Source organism: Microcebus murinus, chromosome 12 (genome assembly GCF_040939455.1).
Source record: "Microcebus murinus isolate Inina chromosome 12, M.murinus_Inina_mat1.0, whole genome shotgun sequence".
NCBI classification, from domain to species: Eukaryota; Metazoa; Chordata; class Mammalia; order Primates; family Cheirogaleidae; genus Microcebus; species Microcebus murinus.
Window position 1 is genome coordinate 32,297,049 of NC_134115.1, and position 20,968 is coordinate 32,318,016.

General features: G+C 41.8%; 1 protein-coding gene across 1 annotated transcript in view; it reads right to left on the reverse strand.

The window, feature by feature from the left end:
* LOC105856043 (histone-arginine methyltransferase CARM1-like) overlaps window positions 1-6,525 on the reverse strand; it is a 248,807-nt gene extending 242,282 nt beyond the window's left edge. The window contains exon 1 of the mRNA XM_012737456.3: window positions 6,134-6,525. Coding sequence (XP_012592910.1) covers window positions 6,134-6,311 — 178 coding nt within the window. The 5' untranslated portion in view covers window positions 6,312-6,525. The remainder of the gene's footprint in view (window positions 1-6,133) is intronic.
* Between the last annotated feature and the right edge of the window lie 14,443 nt (window positions 6,526-20,968).

The window sequence follows — 20,968 nt, forward strand, 5'->3', positions numbered from 1 at the left end:
CATACAGAATGGGAGAAAATATTCTCAAACTATACATCTGATATAGCACTAATATCCAGAATCTACACAGAAAAACAAGTCAGCAAGGAAAAAAAACAAACAACTCCATTAAAAAGAGTGGGCAGAAGACATGAACAGAAGTTATTCAAAAGAAGATAAACAAATAGTCAACCCTGTGAAAAATGCTCAACATCACTAACCATCAGGGAAATGCAATTAAAATCACAATAAGATATTACCTTACCTTTGTCAGAATGGCTATTATAAAAAGTCACAAAACACAGTGCTGGTGTGGGTGCAGAGGTTAAGGAATGCCCATACACTGCTGGTGGGACTGCAAATTCATACAACCTCTATAGAAAATAGTATGGAGATTCAGCAAAGAAATAAATATAGACTCACCATTCAACTCAGCAATTCCACTGTTGGGTATCTACCAAAAGGAAAAGAAGTCACTTTATCAAAAATACACCTGCACTTGAATGTTTATTGTAGCACAATTCATAGTTGAAAAGATGTGGATTCAACCCAAATGCCCAACAATTCATGAGTGGATTAACAGAATGTGATACACACACACACACACACACACACACACACACACACACACACCATAGAGTACTACTCAGCCATAAAAAGAAATGAATTACTGCCTTTTGCAGCAATTTAGAGGGAACTGAGGTCATTATCCTAAGTGAAGTATCTCAGGAATGGAAAAACAAACACCACATGTACTCTCTAATAATTTGGAACTAATCAATGTGCCCACATCGGCACAGAGAAAAAAGTCATTGGAAGTCAAAAAGGGGGAGGGGAAAGGAAGGGAGGGATAAAAAACTACCCAACAGGTACAATGATGGGCACACCCACATTATGAAGGGCAATTTGCTTTATTCAGAGTTCACCAATTTAAATGTTAATTTCATCCAAAAACCCTCTAGAAAGAAACATCTAGAATAATGTCTGACCAAATATCTAGGCACCGTGGCCCAGCCAAGGTGACACATAAAAGAAACTGTCACACCAGTCCAGGAGAATGACACACTCTTGGATCTCCAGGCCAGCTGCCAAATGAGTGGCAGTGAGTGACCTTAGTCAATGCTCAAGAATCGTCCAGGCAAGCCATGCCTGGCTCCTAGCTCGCAGAATCTGGGGACACTGTAAAATGGCTGTTTTAGGCTACCAAGTTTTGCGGTAGCTTGTTAGGCTGCAATAATAATTGGAACACTAACTTTAACTCATATTATTCCGCCTCTCTCTTATGAAGCATCAGCTACACTGGCCATCTCAAACACACCAATTCCTCCCAGCCTCAGGGCCTTTCTACCTGCCATTCTTTCTGTCTGCAATATCTTTCCACCAGCTCTTTGTTTAGCGGCCTCCTTTCATCTTTCCTTCCTGGCCCAGATCAAATATTACTTCTTCAGAGAAGCCTCCCCTGACCACACTCTCTAAATTGGCCTCCCTCCCTCTCTATGGAGCTATAAATATATTTTTTTATTCTGTTCATTTCCTTCGAGATATTTATCTCAATCCGAAATGATCTTGCTTTGCTTCTTTGGCTATTGTCTTCCCCCATGAAAACACTAGCTCTATAGGGTGGGTCCTTACTTAGCTCAGTGATGGCTCACACAGTGATTAGCACAGAACAGGTGTTCAGTAGATAGTTGTTGAATGAAAAGTAATGAATGTTTACCTCATATGGAGGTAACTGACTTCAAGATCCTGTTAGCAGGCCTCAACTTACTTTACTTTGCTACAATTATCACAGAATTTAAAGAAGGAAGATTGGAACTCCTGTGCGATGCGAAGGATGTTTTTCTCTGACTTTCCTTCTGCTCTTTTTCTCCCCCTCTCTAATGAGATGAGCATTCACCAGGGAACAAAAAGCCTAGCATCCTTTTGCAATATCTCAGAGACAAAAACCTTCACATTTTTGTACTTGATTATCCGTGGGGCTTATTTATATATTTTGCTAACACTTCCAGATTAATTATAAGACCTCTGTAGCCAGAGAAAGGGAAAGAATTTTCTCTCTTCTCTCCTGGAGATCTGGTCTCCCCCTAGCCTTTGTGTAATACAGTCTCAGCTCGTTCTTTCCCCTCCAGCACCCCAGCACAGCACAGGGCTTACAGAGAGTTTGTGCAAAGGGGTGGGAGAGAAGCAGTTTCATCTCCTACTTTTTTTTTTTTTTGTTTGTTTCCAGTTCTTAGCTTGGGTACACTGAAAGTATGGAAACAATATATTTGTTTTCCCATCATCTGAACTGAAGTTCTTAACCACAGCCCCTTCCTGCCTGCCAGTGGACACCCACTGCCACCCTATAGACTTACTAATTCCCTTGTACTCTGGTTTTCCCAAGTCTTAGCTGTGTCTTTCAGTTTCTGTATTCTTATGCTTTGACAATGGGGCCTTATTGACCCTGGAGAGAATGCCCCTCCCAGAATTCATCAGTTCCTAGAGTGAGTAAACAACTCATTTGTGAGCAAACTTTTCAAGTATAAACCAACCAGTCTAGAATCCACATCCCAATCAACTCCTTTATTGAGGTCGCATACTCTGAGCCACTATTCATCTGTCCTAAGCATGCCAGGGTCAGGTACCAAAAAACTAGACAGTCCCTATACTATAGAGCAGGCATCCTCAAACTACGGCCCGCGGGCCACATGTGAGTGTTTTTGCCCATTTGTTTTTTTTACTTCAAAATAAGATATGTGCAGTGTGCATATGAATTTGTTCACAGTTTTTTTTTAAACTATAGTACAGCCCTCCAATGGTCTGAGGGACAGTGAACTGGCCCCCTGTTTTAAAAGTTTGAGGACCCCTGCCATAGAGCCTGCTAAAATCATTCAAACTAGCCCATCCTAAGCCTGTTTACCCTCCCTCATGATTCCACCCCATGGAAACAACAATAAAGGCTCTTGCCCACAGTTGCCCCTTCTCGTTCTGCTCCCCCGGATCCTAACCCGCCCAGGTGCTTGTCTATGTGGCCGCCTTGCGGTGCGGTGTGCCTGCTCCTCTTGGGAACTGTGAGTAATAAACGACCTTTTCAATGGCGATCATCTCCTGATCTGTCGACCTTACTATAACTAAAATTTCTATTAATACAGTATATTTTAAAACATACTTTTAGACTATAAGACAGCACCTTAATCATTTTGGGCAACTCTGACTCTGTGCACTCAGTGTTTAGTATTTTAAGTTTTCTTTTAGCAAGATTTTTAAATTCTTGATTTAAAGCACTAATTCATTAAAGAAACATTTATTGATGCCTGTGTGTATTTGGTACTGTGGAAGGCTCTGGGGATAGAATAAATTAAATACACTCTCAGGCAGCCTCCTGGCAGGATAGGGACTCAAAAAAATGTTTAAGAAAAGAAGGGATGAATCAATGGCTTTCCAGAGTCCACAAGCTAGAATCCACATCTGCTGGATCCCCTGGTGTGTTACTTTTATGAAATTGTTGTCAATTTTAGAAAGCTTGATATTACAATAAACTGGTTTTGTCCTGTTCTTTTCCATTCTTTACATGTCAAGCTACTGAAATTGAGACTCTGAAAGATTGTTCAAATTTTCCAAGTGATTTTTTTTTTTTTTACCAGATTTAATTGTCTCCTTTGGAACATCTTCACAAAAATATAGTCTAACTCGCCCTAAGAACAGCCTGAGGAATCTGTTGCTTTGGAGACAGAAAGTAAATATAACATTAATAATAACAGCTAACACTTACTGAGCTCTTAATACATGCCAGGTATCATCTCAAACATGGTGTACATATTATTGTATTTAATCCTTATAACTCGTATTATTGTCCTTATTTTCCAGATGAGGAAATCGAAGCTTAAATAGGGTGGATCATTCACTACAGATAGTACAGCTAATTAGAGGTAGAGTCAGGATTTGAATCCAGGCAGAATTATTCCAGAGTAATAATTCTAGATATAAACTAAGAGACTACATAAGTTTTTCAACATACATTGCTTAGAACCATTCCTACAATTCATTAAAGAATTTTCACCAACATTCATTCCAGGAAAAATTCTAGCCATGTGTAATCCTGCTACTAAACATACAATATCTGAGTTCACCAGAATCTTTCTTCTTCTAATAATTTATTAGAATTTCTTGTCAAGCTTGCTCTGCCTAGCCACCATCTACAGGGGTCTAATTGGTGAAATAATAAAAATGAGCTACTTTAAAGAAAAATTCCAGGATAGTTTCTCTCTAGAACTCTCGGTATAAGGGTACTGAACTTTAATAACCGCATGCATGCATAGAATGCTCCTTAGGACTGGAGGGTGAGATCTCTACTTCCTTTTTGGTGAAACTTTCTCAAGGAATTCAGTCAAAATCTTGTGATAATGACTGCCTGCCTCAGCTTTAATTATTCTTTCCATTGCTTTGTGTCAATACATACCACAGAAGTCATCCCTGGACTTGATTTACTGCATTGGAGGTGAGTTTTTTCCTCTCTAGGAGAAATATGTCCTCATTGACCAGGCATTGGATAACACCTTGGGGAGTCTACAACACCAACCACTTGGAGCCTTGAATATTTCTTAACACACATTTGTGGGAAAGAAAATCACAGGACATAATGTAATGTGTAAATCTCACATCTGCTCTTTTGTTCCTCTATGTATATGGCTACAGATTAAACAAATTTACTATAGTCTGCAAACAGACCTCTTTTCTGGCACCTTGAGTTTCGGAATTCCCACACACAAAAAAAAATAACAAAAAAAAAAAAAAACACTAAAAGCTACCTCTTTTCCCCTCTTGCATCCAAAAGAGAAATCAACGAGTTACTGAGTAAGGTTTTTGACCCATTGGCACCTTGAGTTTCAGAATTCCCACAAAAAAAATACTAAAAACTACTTCTTTTCCCCTCTTGCATCCAAAAGAAAAATCAACGAGTCACTGAGTAAGGCTTTTGACCCACTGCCAAGCCTCAAGCTTCCTGAGACACTAGTCAAATGGTATTTAATACTTTAACACCCAAACTTCTACCAATAAAGGGAGAAGACACATTCCAGGGCTTTCTTTCATTCCAAAACAAGTATTTATTGTCTACTATGTGCCTGACACTGTTCTAAGGTCTTGGAGGTGAAGCAGTGAATTTGTGTCCTTCTCATCACTGAGGAGCAGGAAGACAGCATCTTCAGATTCCCACTGGAACCAATCCACAGGGCAGAACATTCTAAACTCTACTCAGACTCTCAGCAATTAGAGTTGGAAAAAAAACCCAAACGTCTTTGGAGCCTTGTAGCTGCCTTAGAGGCTCTGCTCTCCACACTTACTAGAACAAGGCATTTAACATGAGTTGGGGCCAGAGGGCATGAACCCCTCATATTTACATGAAAAGTTTTGTGCACAAGTATGCACATTTTCTGGAGCCAGGATCTATAGGTTTCCTCAAATTCTCAAAAAGGTCTGGGATTCCACAGAAGTGGGAAGCATTCTCCTAACATACCCACAGCCCGTGGCGCCCAGGAAACTGCACTGGTGAAGGCCGAGCATTTCCTTGGTGAAGGACATTTTTCGAACCCAAAATGCCAAGTGTACACTGCACTGGCGTGACAGCCACTTGGACTGGTGTCCTTCCTAACTGCTCAGTCCTTCCTAAACCTCTCCACTTCACAGGTGCGACTGTAATGTGGTCCGTTGCCTTGGAAGGGGGAGGAGAAACACACCGGCCTGGACTGGATGAGAGACACTGATTCCTGGCAAGGATATCACAACAAGCCTCTCTTCTCCGGCCCTCACTTCTCAGAGCCTGTCTGCCTGCAGCTCCAAAATTCCCTGACAGCAATAAAGGCACGGCTGGATTGATGTAACCTTTTCCTGACAGGAGAGATGGCTCCCCCAGCCCCATCTGCGCTTAGCTGGGGTGTGCACCTGCTCAGTGACAACCGGAGTGCGTCACCCGCAGTTCACGCGCGCACCAGGCACACACCCCGGCCCCGCGGCGGACGCACGCCAGGGGACACACGCGCGGCCGCACCCGCGCACCCCCGCACCCCCACACGCGAGGGAGGCCACACAGCCGCGCTGCCATCGCCGCGCGCGCGCGCAGCACAGCGGGCAGCTTCCGCGCGGACTCGGCGTGCGCGGGGCGCGCGCAGTACTTCACCGTCAGTCACCGTCGCGCGCGCCTCCTCCCCTGCCGGGTGCACCTCGAGCCGCAGAGATTTCGGGTTGGGGGACCAGAACCGCCCGGGCCGGAAGAGCTGCTCCTCGGTCACGAAGCGCAGTTGCACGCGGTACTGCCGGCGCGCGGGGACCCGGGCCGGAGCGGGGCCCGCAGCCATGGTCCGAGCGCCGCAGCCGCAGCGGCGCCCCCTCCGCGCCCTGAGGAACCGCTAGGGGGGAGGGGAGGGAATTGGAGGCCTGTGCCACCTTCCCCCGCTCCCGTGGCAAGTTCGATCTTCGACCTTTGAGACGTCCTCTGGCTGCTGCGGGCCCCTGCGGCCCTCCGCGTGCCCCACGGCCCCGGGGGAGCGCGCTGGGAAGCCGCAAGGCCGCGCCGCGCAGGAGCGCGCCGTGCACGGGCAGAAGGGCCCAGCCACGCCGCGGGCCGGCGGCGCTGAACGCAAATTTGGAGAGGCGCGCACCTGAAAACAGTTGGGGTTTGGAAGCAGAAGGGTGACACCTGCTGTTCGTTGGGACCGCTCTGCGGGCGTGGGCGTTGATTTGGAAATGGCCTTGGCCTGGGCTCTCTGGTGGGCACTTAAACTCTTGCTGTGGTTCTGGCGCCACTGGCACCCACGTGTGAGCAACGGCCCCAAGTCCTGAGGGCTTTCCTCACCGACAGGGTCCCACGAGCAGCAGGGAGGCGGTGGGGAAGCCCGGAGACGCTGGCTAGTGCAACTGTCTCCCCCAAATGCCCATGTTCATCTTCCACTACTTAACTTGGAATTGAAAGCTTACTTGTTGCTGGACTGTGAACCATTTTCCTAGAGGTGGACAGGGAGAGAGCCAGGGACTCTTGTCCCAAAGTTGATGCCTGTCTCCAGCCTAGTCACTTGGCTCCAGCTTCAAAGGACGGAGTCTCCAAACCATGGGCAACCAATTTACACATCATTTTCTTCTGTGCAGAGAAATTGGTCTTCAGCTGCAGGGAGTTAAGGGAACAGTTCTTTTGACCAGAGTTCTCCACACTCATAGAGTCATGTGCCATAAAGGGAGCTTTTCTTCAAATTCTGAACCAATTTCTGTGTGCCCCCAGTCTGATCTCCTAATAGAATGAATTGCAGGGGGAATGCAAGGTTTGTAAATCCATTCTGATTCTGTGAAGACTATGTTCTTCTTATCTAAGCAGGTTGACTTTAGGAGAACAAGTTTCCGTAGAAGTCCTGACTTCAGAGTCCCCAAATGGAACTGTTAAACCCAGCTAAGCTTCCTGAAATCCTAGGTCTCATTTATCTCCCCCTCCCACCCACCTCCCTTGTTTTCCCAGTTCCTGAGGCGGCGTCTCTGGCCCTTCCCTCACCCTCCAATACATTTTTTGATGGTGCTTAACAGAGAGAGCTCTGTAAACTACCTGATAAGCTCGCAAATTAAGTTCAGAGCTCCTGCCTTAACCCCAAAGAACGAATCCTTCATGGTTCATTTTTGGCCTTGGTAGATGAGGCATTTTGACTGATGGGCTTCCCAGCCTCTCAGTTCAGATCTTATGCAGTGCTTCCCTTATTCTACCCAGACATAACTTAGGATCTGGTCATAAACATTAGAGGCTGCCTCAATAATACGGTCCCAGGCAATCACTGGAGACTCCAATGCATGACGAACTCACCTCCCAGGACTCAGAGCTGGGCCCTCTCAAAAGTGCACGTGACTAAGAATGTCAAGTGCTTCCCTGAGCGCCTCTCAAATCCTGTCAGTGAGTAGTTCACAGCGAAGGACAAAACTGGCTCATCCTGAAAGGACCTCATTGTTTGTTCTCTGAGGTTCCTCAAGGCAAATCCTTTACAAAATCTTTATGGTAATGTCAACATTATTCACAGATGATAAAATTGGCTTATTGTATTTCATTTGTATTGGTTTCCAAGGGCTACTATAACAAAATACCACAAATTTGGTGGCTTAAAACAACAAATTTTTTCTCTCAAAGATGAAGCGCAGCAGCCTTGAAATCACCATGTCAGCGCGGTCGCGCTCCCTCTAGAGGCCCCGGGGGGAGAATCCTTCCTTGTTCCTCCCAGCGCCTGGTGGCTTTCCCGGTTTCTTGGCTTCCTTGGCTGCATCGCTCTAATCTGTTCCTTCAGGTTCACATTACTTCCTCTTCATGTGTCTGTGTCTTTTCCTCCTCTGTCTCTTATGAGGACACTTGTCACTGGATTTAGGGCCCACCCAGGTAATCCAAGATGATCTCAAGATCCTTAATTACATCTGCAAAGACCCATTTTCCACATAAGGTCACATTCACAGGTTTGGGAAGTTAGGATATAAATGTATCTTTTGGGGGAGCCACCGCTGAACCCATTGCAATGGGTCATTGAAAGAACCCAAACCTTCCCTGGTATCCAACCCTGGGGAGGAGGATGTGCTTTCAAGATACCTTTTCAAAGCTTCAGCGCAGCCTTTGTGTACATGACTTGGTGGTCAGCTCACTTCTATTCCTGGCAGGTACAAGAGAAGACAGATTGAGAGAGGGGACTTGGGGGAAGGGCTGGGGAGGGAAAAGTAACTGTACTTGAGTTACAAGAGGAACTAATTTCGAGAGGAACTAAAGTGCCCTGCACATTACAGGAAAAGATTTACTTTATTGTGAAAGATGAGGGACATTATGGAAAACATTAGGGAAAATGTTTATCTTCTTTCTTAGAAAAGAAACTCTATTTTTTTCTGCAAGTTAACAGTTTCCTCAGGAGAGGTAGGGTGAAAGAGAGAGAGAGAGAATTGATCCAACAATTACCCTCTATGCCAATGGTCTTCCAGCTGAGGTAAGACCAGCAGGGAGCATTTTAAGGGAATAAATTTCTAGACCCTCTACTTTCACAAGTACCATTTTTAAAAATTGATCCTCCTGTCATGGAGATGCCGATTCCCCTTCCTCCTTGCTCACTTTGTTAAGGACAGGCATACCTCTCGCTCACCCTAAATTTCACTCTGTCTACTTGCCATGGAGTATAAAAATATACAGAGCACCAAACAAAGACATAACTCAAAATATTGTTGTGGCTATACAGAAGTTGACTATAATTATTTCAAAAGTCAGGTGATAGCCAATTCTTTTTTTTTTTTCTTTTTTTTTTTTTGATGTGTCATTTGGACAGAAGCCAATTCTTGTTTATAATAAAGTTGAGGGATACCTAATTGAGTTGTCACCTGAGAGATTATTAAAAATAATCTTTTGATGATAGATTACTACTATGTGACTTTTGGCAGCTCCCAGCAATCACAGTGGCTATGTAAGGCCTGAAACTTATGGTTCCTCACCTTCATGGATAATTCTCCTCTGTGATTATTCATGAAAAGTGTAATAATTAAATTAAGAGTATTTTAACAGAGACATGTGGCCATGGAAGTTTCTAAAGTTGCATTAAAATTTATATACATTTTAGTTGCAGCAGTTACAAGGTTAAGAGAAAAGATTGTTAAGCATAAAATGGATTATAAGCAAGACAAAATTCTATGAGGAAAGTACAATGGAAAGAAAATTTGAACAAGAATATATATATAATTTCTGACTATGAGAGCTCATCGTGTATTTTTAATGGATGATAATGAGTATCAAATAACCATATTATTTAGAATCATTGGCTTAATTTAAATGTGAATATAACTTATTTTTAAATGTCAATATTAACAATGCACTGGAAATAATGTTCTTATGAATATTTAAACTTGAAACATTTTAGATGTCAGCTTTAAAATGTGTGCAGGTAACCTCTGAATTTATAAAATTCTCATAGGGACACACAGAGGAAAAAAACAATAACTTAATAACACTGCAGCAGAAGGGCAGAATAAAGAGGCATGCCAACACTCTTTAGCATTGGTGGGAACTTGAACCAAAGCTCTTTTTTCTACCCAGCTCTTCCCAATGGAACCTGGAGTGCCAGAGACTAGAAAGTTCTACCAAAGTCAGCAGTACATGATTCTAGCCTGAATAACTCAGACTTGGGAAAAGCTACTTCTGGAGGGAGGGGAATGAATCCTACAGTAAAACCAACTCTCAAGGGTGAGGTCAGGTTTTCTGAGAAAGGTCCCAGGGATGGCCAAAGCTAGAAGTCACGAAGGCAGTCTGGTCCTGCAGAGAGAAGGTGCACCTGCTATGAGGGAGGCTGAGGCAGATCTGGGAACATCCTGAGAGGGGCTGCCCTTAGCGCACAAGGAAAGTCTCATTGGGTGTGCACGGTTTCTCCCATCTCAGGTTAGAATTTCCCCACATTGCCCCATTTAAGTGGTTTGGTCAATTAATGTAGTGTGGTAGAGAGACAGGGTCAGAGAGAAACGTCCTGCCTCACAGCTGTGCCCCTTCTAACCTTACTGGGAGGGGACGTTTTATCTAGAAGACCCTCTCCAGGCTTACTGGTCGTTACTGGAAGCCCCACAGGGTTGGGAGTACGAGGAGGGAGCAAGCAATACTGAAGAGTATGCTAAGGGATTCTGGGGGAGGCAGATTTGGAGTCCAGCCCCAGCCCCACTCCTTATTGCCTGGCTAACTCAGGCAATTACTTAGATGCTTTGGATTTGTGGAAGCTTTTACAGTAAACCCACAATAACTCTATAAGCTTGTGAAAATTAAATGGCACTGTGCAGCAAACACTCAATGTATAGTGGCTATCATTAATATTACTCCTTGCTGAAGAAAATAGGGAAAAGAGAAGCTTAAATAAACCATATTCCCTAACCTGAAGGCAATTATGGGCCTTATTTTATAATAGTTATTTCTAATGTTTTTTTTCTATTAGCCAACTAATCTTGGCAATAAGTTGGGTTTTCTGATTGAAAGTGAAAAAAATAATGTGAATACCCCACATAAAAGAGGTATATACAAGACCTGACTCAGTTTTCCATTGATAAGAGAAAAGAAGATTAGTCACCATGTCATGTGAGTTTCTGCTTTACTTATTTTTGTTTTTGTTGTCATTTATTTATGGCTTGTGATTTATATTGTACTTGTACCCAGAGGCACATTGGCATGTTTTGTAACTCTACCAAATAAATAAACAGCAGCTCTATTTCCATATCTGTTTGTATGGAGGTAAAAGGAAACATAAAAAAACACATTGGGGAAAACAAGCTGGAAAATTGAGAAGAGTGGAAGTTGGGAAGGGCATTTTGGAAAACGTATGTGGTTTTAGTTAACCTTCCAATCCATATTCAAATCCAGCAATAGTTACAAAGACATGATTTTGCTAATCATTAGCCTGGAGTTCTTTCTGGAGAGGGGCTGTGTCTATATGAGATTTATTCTTGATTTCTCATGAGGTTCTTTTCTTGATCTCCAAGCAGGAATTACAGAGCAGACATAATGAGCTTGCTAACTCACCTCTTATTACTCAGCAATTGACCATAGACCAGAACACATTTGATTATCTGATTTACTGGAGAATATAGTAGAAAGAATAACATAGATGATATTCAAAAATGTATACTATCAGCATATACTTCACTAAGGTATCCATATCCTTTTTGATTTCTCCCTAAATAAAAGTTGCTACACCAGTTAATGTTTCCTTCCAGTTCTAATATTCATATATAGAATAATAGCTAATATTTATTCATTGCTGTACATGTTTGTAAGTATCACCTGGTTGCAGATTTATGTGTAGGCCAGTGTTAACATTAGTCCACATTCTGAAGGGCAATGCTGTATAAAATTTATCATGTATAAGAATTACCTGTAGAAATTGTTAAAATGCAGATTTCTGGGCTCCACCCCCAGCAATTCTGATTTAGCAGGCCTAGTGCGGTGCCCAAGAACTTTTATTTCTAACTCTATTGCTAACAAAGTCTGTTACTGCTGGTGCTGCTCTTGTGACCCCTGTGAACTGCACTTGAAACAACTCTGTTCTAAGCTCGGGAGGAGTTGCATCTGAAGTCAGGCTATGGGTTGAAACCTGTAGCAGCTAATTCAGGAAGCTGATGAATTGCATATAGATAATGGAGGATAACTGCTATTATCTGAATATTTGTGTCCCCCTGAAATTTATATGTTGGAATCCTCCCCTCCAAGGTGATGGTATTAGGAGGTAGGGCTTTGGGGGAGGTGATTAGGTCATAGGGGCAGACCCTTCATGATTCTGATGAGTGCCCTTATAAGACAGACCGCAGAGCGATGCCTTCTCCCTTCCACCATGTGAGAACACAACTAAAAGGCTCCACCTGTGACCCAGGAAGAGCGCCCTCACCAGACACTGAATCTGCCAGTGCCTTGATCTTGGACTTCCAGCCGCCAGAACTGTGGGAAATACATATCTGTTGTTTATGAACTACCCAATCTATGGCATTTTGTTATAGCAGCCTGAATGGACTAAGACAATAACTGTATCATTCAATTACAAGTGTGTAGTCTTTGTCAGTAGTTTTGCCTCAGACATGTGAAACTATTTCCACATCATTCAAAGATATAATAGCTTGTTTATCTTGTTAGGGACAGATTGACACAAATAAAAACTTTAGAAGGGATAAATGAAGAATAGGATTAAAGAGTCCTGACTTTATGCTTGTACACAAACCAATCAACATTTCCCTTTCATTCATATTTGATTGCTACATGAGGATCTGAGGGATAGTACAAAGAGCACTTTCACCTCTTCTGTTTCCACTTCATCTGCAGAGTAAGAATGGCAATGCCTATATCAAAGACTGGTTGTAACAATTAAGCGAATAATGCATATGAAAGCAACAACACTGCCCAGGAGAATCATCCCTGACCCACCTGCAAGTCAATCCCCATTCTCTCAGGGCACAGCATTCTTTTCCTTCGGTGGACTCATCCTAGATTGGAACCATATATTTGGAGGGGAGGATGTGATGATTTAATTAACATGAGCACCTGCTTTGCCCACTGTTGAATCCACAACACTTAACCTCATTCTGGTTCATAGCAGACAATCAGAAAATGTTTGTTGAATGAACGACAATGTTTGGCCCATGGTAAAAACTCAGTAAATGTCGATTTAAACATGAGTATACACACAAAATCTTAGATGCAATCAAAATGAGAAATTAAGAAAAAGGATATAGTCCTTAATAACTAAGAACTTGAATATTAAACTAGAAGTGGCTGCGGCCAATGCAGCACTGTCCGAGGGCTGTTGAGGTCTTTAGCTCCATGCAAATGCGAAGCAAAGACTGAAGACTCCTGCGTTTAAGAGTTGGATCATTACCTACTAGAAAAAAAAAGGCTGAGCCACTAATCTCTTGGGTTATCCTTTTTTGTTTAAGAATCTACTTCATCTCTGATTTCTTCAAATGCATTGTCTATTTTTTCCTGAGTTCTCCTTAATGGAAAATTTAAATCAGTGATAAGCACGGCATCTTAGAATTTACAAGCACAATGCAGATTTGCAGCTCAATAGCTCCTATAGGTCTGCCAAATTTGTCAAATTTATAATGATGGTCTGGGGGGAAAAATTGCTCAATTAGATTGCCAAGCACACTGACACACACAGAGCATATAAATTTTTACCTTTCAAAGATCAAAATTAATTTTTGGTATGAGGACATTATTAGTATGACAGTTTTACTGTACAAGTTAAAAATAGGAATTGCATAATAGGACAAAAACACTGCATCATTGAGTTCTTAGTCAAGGAGCACTGTGACTTGTGTTTTCTTGGAAGAAAGAGAAATAGACAGCTCAGTTCCTGAGGGAGAAGTTGCACAAAGAGACAACATATACAAGCTAATTGCAGACAATAAAAATAAATCAAAAAATCATTTTTATATACACCTAAATGCAAAGTAGACCATTTTAGACAGCTTTCCTAACCTTTGCAATCAGAACTAAACCTGCTGTGCTTGTGCTGTTTGTCAAATACAGCATTAGTTTGGGAAGCTTTCAAAATAAATTCAAATCATCTGTGGTTTTGCATTATGAGTCTGTGCTCCTTCTTCCACCACTAATTTTTATGTTGGAGAAATTATGTCAATATTAAGAAAAGGATTCCTGGTACATGCTGCAGAGATTTTTTTTATATGTATGCATATTGATTTCAGATTATTATTATGCAAAGAGACAGGATTCCAAGTCAGCAGATCTGTTTCCATCTCATTTTCACAAGCTGGTACACCTTTTTAACCTCTCTCTGTCTCAAGTGTCCCCACCTGATAAAAGTGGAATAATAATAAAGCTAACCTCACAGGATAATGGTCAGAGTTATTGTCTTCATTTTTATTTTTTTGGGCTAATTGAGAATTAGTTTCCATTAGCAAACCAAGTGTAGGTTCTATAGCCTAAGCTATGGCAATAGGAATAATATATACAAAAGTGCTTAGTAATACTGAGAGCTACACAAAGAGATTTACTGATGTTATTTTATATATCTCACCGAATTAGGAAGGAGCGTAGTTGATGGCCATTGGTAGGAACAGTCGCAAACGGTCACTTGTGAGCTGAGCCTCCTACCTGAGCCCGGGCCTCGTTAGGTCTTTCAGAGTGGGCAGTGCTCAGAGCTTTGCATCGACCTTCAGTGCTACCTGCCAATTATCTTCCCCAGGTACCTGCTAAGAGGGTTGCACTTTAGAACAGCTGCAATCTCTGCTTTTTAAAAATAGAAAACCACTTTAATGTGTGTAGGCTTAACACAAGTGGGGGCAGAGAGATCCCTCAACCTTAGTACTATCAAAGATTTTTCTCCTTTGTAACTTAAAACAATCTAGATTTTTTTTCTTTAAACAAGGACAAGTTGTTTTTCTGAAAATTTGAAATGGATTGGAAAAATGGCACATCTACTGGTAAACCAATTATGATAAAAGTGGATTACTGCAACTTTTCTTCATGTATGTCTCTACGATTGGAAGAAATAATCCATCATTGAAAGGATTTTCAAAAATCATTTAGTCCACAGACTACAAACCACCAATTCACAAAAAAGAAATACAAACATATATATATATATATATATATATATATATATATATATATATATATAAGATCAGATGCTCAAACTTATTCAATTTGGAAAAATGTCGCATTAAAACAGAATGAAAATCTCCTTTCACTTTGTAGAATTGCAAAAGATTTTTTAAGTTGTATTAGCTAAGGGACAGAGAAATGAGTACCATGCTTACTGATTATGGGTAGGTAAACGGGTAAATCTCTGGAGAACAGTATCTATCAAGTTTCACAGTACTCATGTCTGATTACACAGCAATTCTGCTTCTAAAAATGTACTGCAGGTGGACTGGAGTCAAGTCTTATGACATGTTAGAGTTTTAAGGTCAAAACCTATGGAAAAAAATCACAAATTTACCCTGAAGTTCGTTCTGTCCACCTCAAAGTACAACATATCCTATAGAGTTATAGTGTCACATCCTCTGCCTAGAGCAAACCACTGATCTTATATGAGTTGTTTTGCAAGTATGACATTCAGGGTTGGCCAGTTTTCAGAGGTGTTGATGTTTGTAGAAGCCACCTCTCCAATCCTGTGGGACTTTGTTGGTTAGGATGGAGAAGTGAGTTATTGGAGGAAGTCTTCTCCCCGATTGTCTGACTTTCAGAATGGCAGGTTCACATCCATTGGTTGGCTTATAAATGTGTGTTGTTCTTGTCGATCCATTAACAAGTTCTGGTGGCTCCTTGTTTTCATGGCCACAGAACAATCCATCTTTTCCAAAATTTGTGGCAATTTTTAAATTCTCACTAGTAAAATTTATTCAAATGTTTTTTTGATGCAGCTCTACTTCATAACCTTACAAGTGCTAGAAATGTGTAGACGAGGGCATTCACTACCTAAAGAGATGGCAGACAACTTAAGGTGATTAAATTTGGTTCATCCCTACTATGGAATACAATGTAACTATGCAAAAGGAGGGAGACCAGATGTGCAGATATAGACATCTCCATGATGTGGTGGTAAGTGAAAAGAGCAAGGTGCATGACAAGTTCTTATCTATACATAGAATCATCTGGAAGGATAAAAGAAAAAAAGGAAACTGATTAAAAATGCTTACCTCTAGAGAGAGGAACTGGGAGCATTTGGGTGTAGAGAGTGGAGGAAACTTACTCTTCACCGTAGCCTCTTTTGCTCTCTCATTTCCAGGCTGTGTGCCCCATTTGCATTACATCAGTGGGTTTCATTCCTGGCTGTGCATTGGAGTAACCTGGGGAGCTTTAAAAACAAACACAAAGCCTGTGCTTTGGCTGCACCATAGAGTGAACCCCATGTGGTGGCGTTCACCACAGCTGTCAGTAAGTATCAGCAGCAAATTAGATCCTTGAGCATTTACCCTAAATGGAAGCAGATGCAGCAAAGTGGTTGAAGGTAGGTTAGGATATGAATGCTTTGTCCTCTTTCCCCCCCAGAACCTGCATTTAAACAGTCACCAACTGCTGTGAACCGAATCTCCTGAAATAGAGCTCCTTGGAGGCCACCAGTCCTGGGCATTAATATGCATCACCTCATAGGATTTTCACAACTATTTGGAGGGGCTACTTCCCCATTTTCCTAGACAGGGAAACTAAGGCTCACACAGGGCTACTAACAGCCGGAAGTCAGAACGTCATTGACAACCACCAGAAATTTTGGACTCCAAATTCCATTCTCTTTCACACTGTCCTGCCAAACTCCTCTCTTTGGTGTGTCTTTTCAGGTCAGTTTTCCAGACTGCTTTACATAACAGCAGCCCCAAGATACACCAAAAAAGGTCTTTAAAACTTATCACACCATCAACCAAAATCCCTCTCCTCTTATTCATCCCCATTCCCTTTGTTGGATGTTTTCTCAAGGTTTGACAAACCTGGGGTGAACACCCCCTTCTTAATTCTTAAGCAAAATTAATCAGACTCTACACTCTTCCTAATTCTTAGGCAGTATTGTCCTGGCCAGAAATCTGTTTATCATACACTTCCCACCCCACTCCCCGGCTCCACACCTCCCACGGGGTTCTCACTCACCCTCTGGAATGCTCCTCGTGCTGTTTCATCAACCGGAAGCCTGTTCCCCCCACGTTCCCTATTCAGTGCAGGGTTGACATGTTCGCACGTATGTCTTTCCACCTCCTCCTAAATCAGCGCCTCCGGGGCCCCTGAGTGCTTTCAACAGTCTTCTCTCAAATCTTTCCAGCCTCTTGCATGCAACTGAGAGGCTCAGAACTAAACACAGCCAGCCAGGTGTGGTCTCCAGAGAACTCCACAGCAATTATTACTACCGTGAGAAGAGAACTCATTAATTCAAAATAAAGTGGAGCAGGAACAAAGTCTTGTCAGAATGACTGAAATTTCTAGGGCTGCTCGAGTCAGTACTTGGCTGAGGGGTGGCTGAGGGAGTGAGAAGGGGCCACAACCTTCAGCAGAGCACAATACTGACATGATGTCAGAGGCAGGGTTAGATTGCTGAGGGTGCTACAGAAACAAAATATTCCCACAAGCTGCATGTTTTCCCTCTTGGGTTCATTAAATAGGTAGATTTATCCATTTTTACTTAGCTTTCAACAGTTGCATAAGTACTCAATAGGTTAAATAGTAGAAGCTATATAAAGTGAAGCAAATAAAAGTCATATTCCATGCATCCAGGGACAATCATTGCTAACATTTTGATGCATATCCTCCAGATATTTTTTCCTACACATCTATTGATGTCTAAAATTATTTCTTAGTCTGCATTTAAATTTGATTATATATCATGAACAAATCTTTTTCATAACTTTGTAGTTAACCTTCACTAAGCATACTCCATTATATGAATTTGATCTGATGTTGGACATTTGGTTTTACTGTTTTTCGCTATTCAAAATTTCACAGTACTGCAAATAGCAACCATTTAGCTACCTCATGACACCCATTTTATGTGGCTGGGTGCCCAGGGACAGAGGGGTCCTGTTGTTGTTTTCAATGTAGGGAGGAGTCTGCCATTTGAAAGGTTGCTGGCAAGTCTCTGCTTCTGAAAGTGAAATGTGATTACTTTTGGAAGAGACTTCTTTTGTTTTTTAAATATTATCAAGACTGGCCCTTCAGTGACTAAAAATCAAAATAGCCACAGATGTGTCTGTCTTGAACTCAGAAGTTATCTCCACTTCTGAATGTAGATATTGCAGACTTGAGAGGCAAACATCTAGTTAAGCATTGTAGTGTTTGTGGTACCTTTAGCTGGCCTGTTCTAGCAAGAGTTAGGCAAGGGGTTTCCTATCAAATATGGCTTTAATCTGAATGGTGGGTGCATTAGAACAAGATGCCATAGACTGGGTGGTTTAAACAACAGAAGTTTATTTTCTCACATCTCTGGAGGCTAGAAGTCCAAGATCAAGTTTCTAGCCAATTTGGTTTCTGGTTGAGGGCTCCCTTCCTGGCGTGCAAATGGCTGCCTTCTTGCTATAAATTCAAATGAGCCTTTCTTTGGTTCACGTGCACAGAGAGAGGAAGTGAGGACTCAGGTGTGTCTTCTTATAAGATCATTGATCCTTTTGGATCAGAACCCCACCCTCATGACCTCACTTAACCTTAACACTTTCTTCAGAGGCCCCGTCTCCAAATACAATCCCATTGGAGGTTAGGGTTTTGACATATGAATTTGAGGGGCTGAAAACATTCAGTCCACAACAGTAGACATCTACCTCATGATGCTATTTAAGACTGAATAGGCTTTGAGGAGTAAAATGTTAACATTTCTGATTGCCCTGGGTTGGGGAGACTGTACTCAGACTGTACTCAGAGCATAGAGCTCCTCATGAAATAGGTGAGTTTTCTTCCTGCCTATCATACTCGGGTTGAAAAAGCAGACTATGGTGGTAAAATAGAAGAGATAAATCTATTCTCTCCGAGGCCCCCAGCACCTGGGAATCTGCTGGATGCTGACCACGGGTTTAGGGCATTTGAGCATCAGCTTGGAACTAACTGAATGCAAATCGCAGCTGTGCCTCTTGTTTGCTCACTTGGGAATATTACTTCAGTTCTTTGAGCCAGAGTTTCTCGACAGGCATATGGTAGCATGTTGGGCTACTACGTCTGCCATGCCAAGGCCTGGGGTGGCTAGAGCCCCTTGTTTGTTTTCCTCTGGCCATGAGCAGCCTCCTCTGACACTGAACAATAGTTGTTAATGTTTCATAACATGAAAAAGATTGAGAAGCACTAATTAAGCTTCAGTTTGCTTACCTGTAAAATAGTGTTTAGCTTGGCCCCAATTTGTTCACCAATTTCCTGTATCCATTTGGGCAAACGTTGACTCTACCTGGACTTCAGTTTCTACATCGGGGAAAACAAGGGATCCTAATCAAATGACATTCATGGTCCTTTCCAGCTTCACAATTCTGCCACAGTCACTAATGTCAAAGAGAAAGAAACACACTTGGCATTGTGCTTAAGTCCAGAACATGTCAGGAACACTTTTATTATGCCCACCATAGGGGACAGAAAATAGAGCTGTATCATTTTCTCCTGCACAGCCTAGAGGGTTCACCAGGAGTTCATACCATCATAAGTGATTGACAAGAGGCATAGCTATGTATTGCTATTAATAAATAGCATTTTGCTCTTTTTTTTGTATTGTCCTGTATTTTCAAGATTACCACAATAAACGTATATTAATATTTTGTATAAGCTGCTGTTTAAAAATGATTTAAAACATTACATTTCTTCACTAAAGGAAATTTAAAAGGATTTACTTCAAGCAGAAGGAAAATGATCCCAGATGGAAGGTGTGAGATACAAGAGCTGTGGTGAATGTGTGGGTAAATCTAAAACAAACATTGGCTATACAGAACAGTGGTCATAATGGCAAATGCGTGTGTTTGTAGAAACAAGCCAGAACAAAAATCACTGTGCAAAAGTTGTATTTAGCTTGGGAGGACATTATCAGGGATAACTTCCATGGCATTCTTCGCAAAGTACAGATGAATCATGGAAATGAAAAGAGAAACACTGAAAGTTTGCTGTAAGTGTTCCTTTCAAGCCATTAAAATTGAGAAAGAGGGAAAGTTTCTGACCACATTTGAAGGAGACCTCTCCACAAAACAGAAGGTCAGAATTTGTATTTTAAGAGGTAAGACAGACAATACACCTTTTGAGAATGAATTTCCCTCTTAGGAACTTAGGTCAGGAAAACAAAGAATGGCAATGACTTGTAAGTAAGGAAGCTTTTAGCAATTAGGCCATTTCATCTTAACAAATTTAGCTGATAGGTCTCTATAGCTCACAAGATATTCATAAATTCTCCAAACAAAAGCAATTTATTAGGTAGAACATGGGAAAATAAAACTTCCCTGAGACTGTCTCATAGTTTTCATATAATTGACATGATTTGTAATTTCATGTTTTGTTCTGTTTCCACACTAGATAATATAAATCTATACAGCTTGGTTCCATTCTTAATCATTTACTGATAGCTAAATTATGGGAAAATGAAGCTAATGAACATTTTCAGTCCTGTTTAATTTGTCCACATGCTAAATATCCAAGGGACACAGGAGAAAAAGGCACTTGTACTTGGAAAGACAAACCTGTGGGTTGCATGGATTTAAAGAGCATCCTTGCAAGTCTCTATATTTAATGTTTACTGAGTGGATGTGCATTAGAATGACCATGCAAATGGTTATGCACACAATTAAGCAAACCTCTTGATCACATTCCTTCTTTTGGTTTCACTTCTTTCACTCTGTCAGCTAGTCCGGAGCATCTGCGGAGATATTTTGTGCAGGACGGTTTCCCAAGTTGGCCTTGGAAGTTGAGGACGCACCAGCCTAGGTTCTGCCCAGGACTCAGCCCTCTGCACCCTTTCCTGATAGCAAGTGCCACTGGGTGCTAATGCCTAGAATATCAGCATGGGAGCTGCCCTTGTCACAGACCTCCACTCCCTTT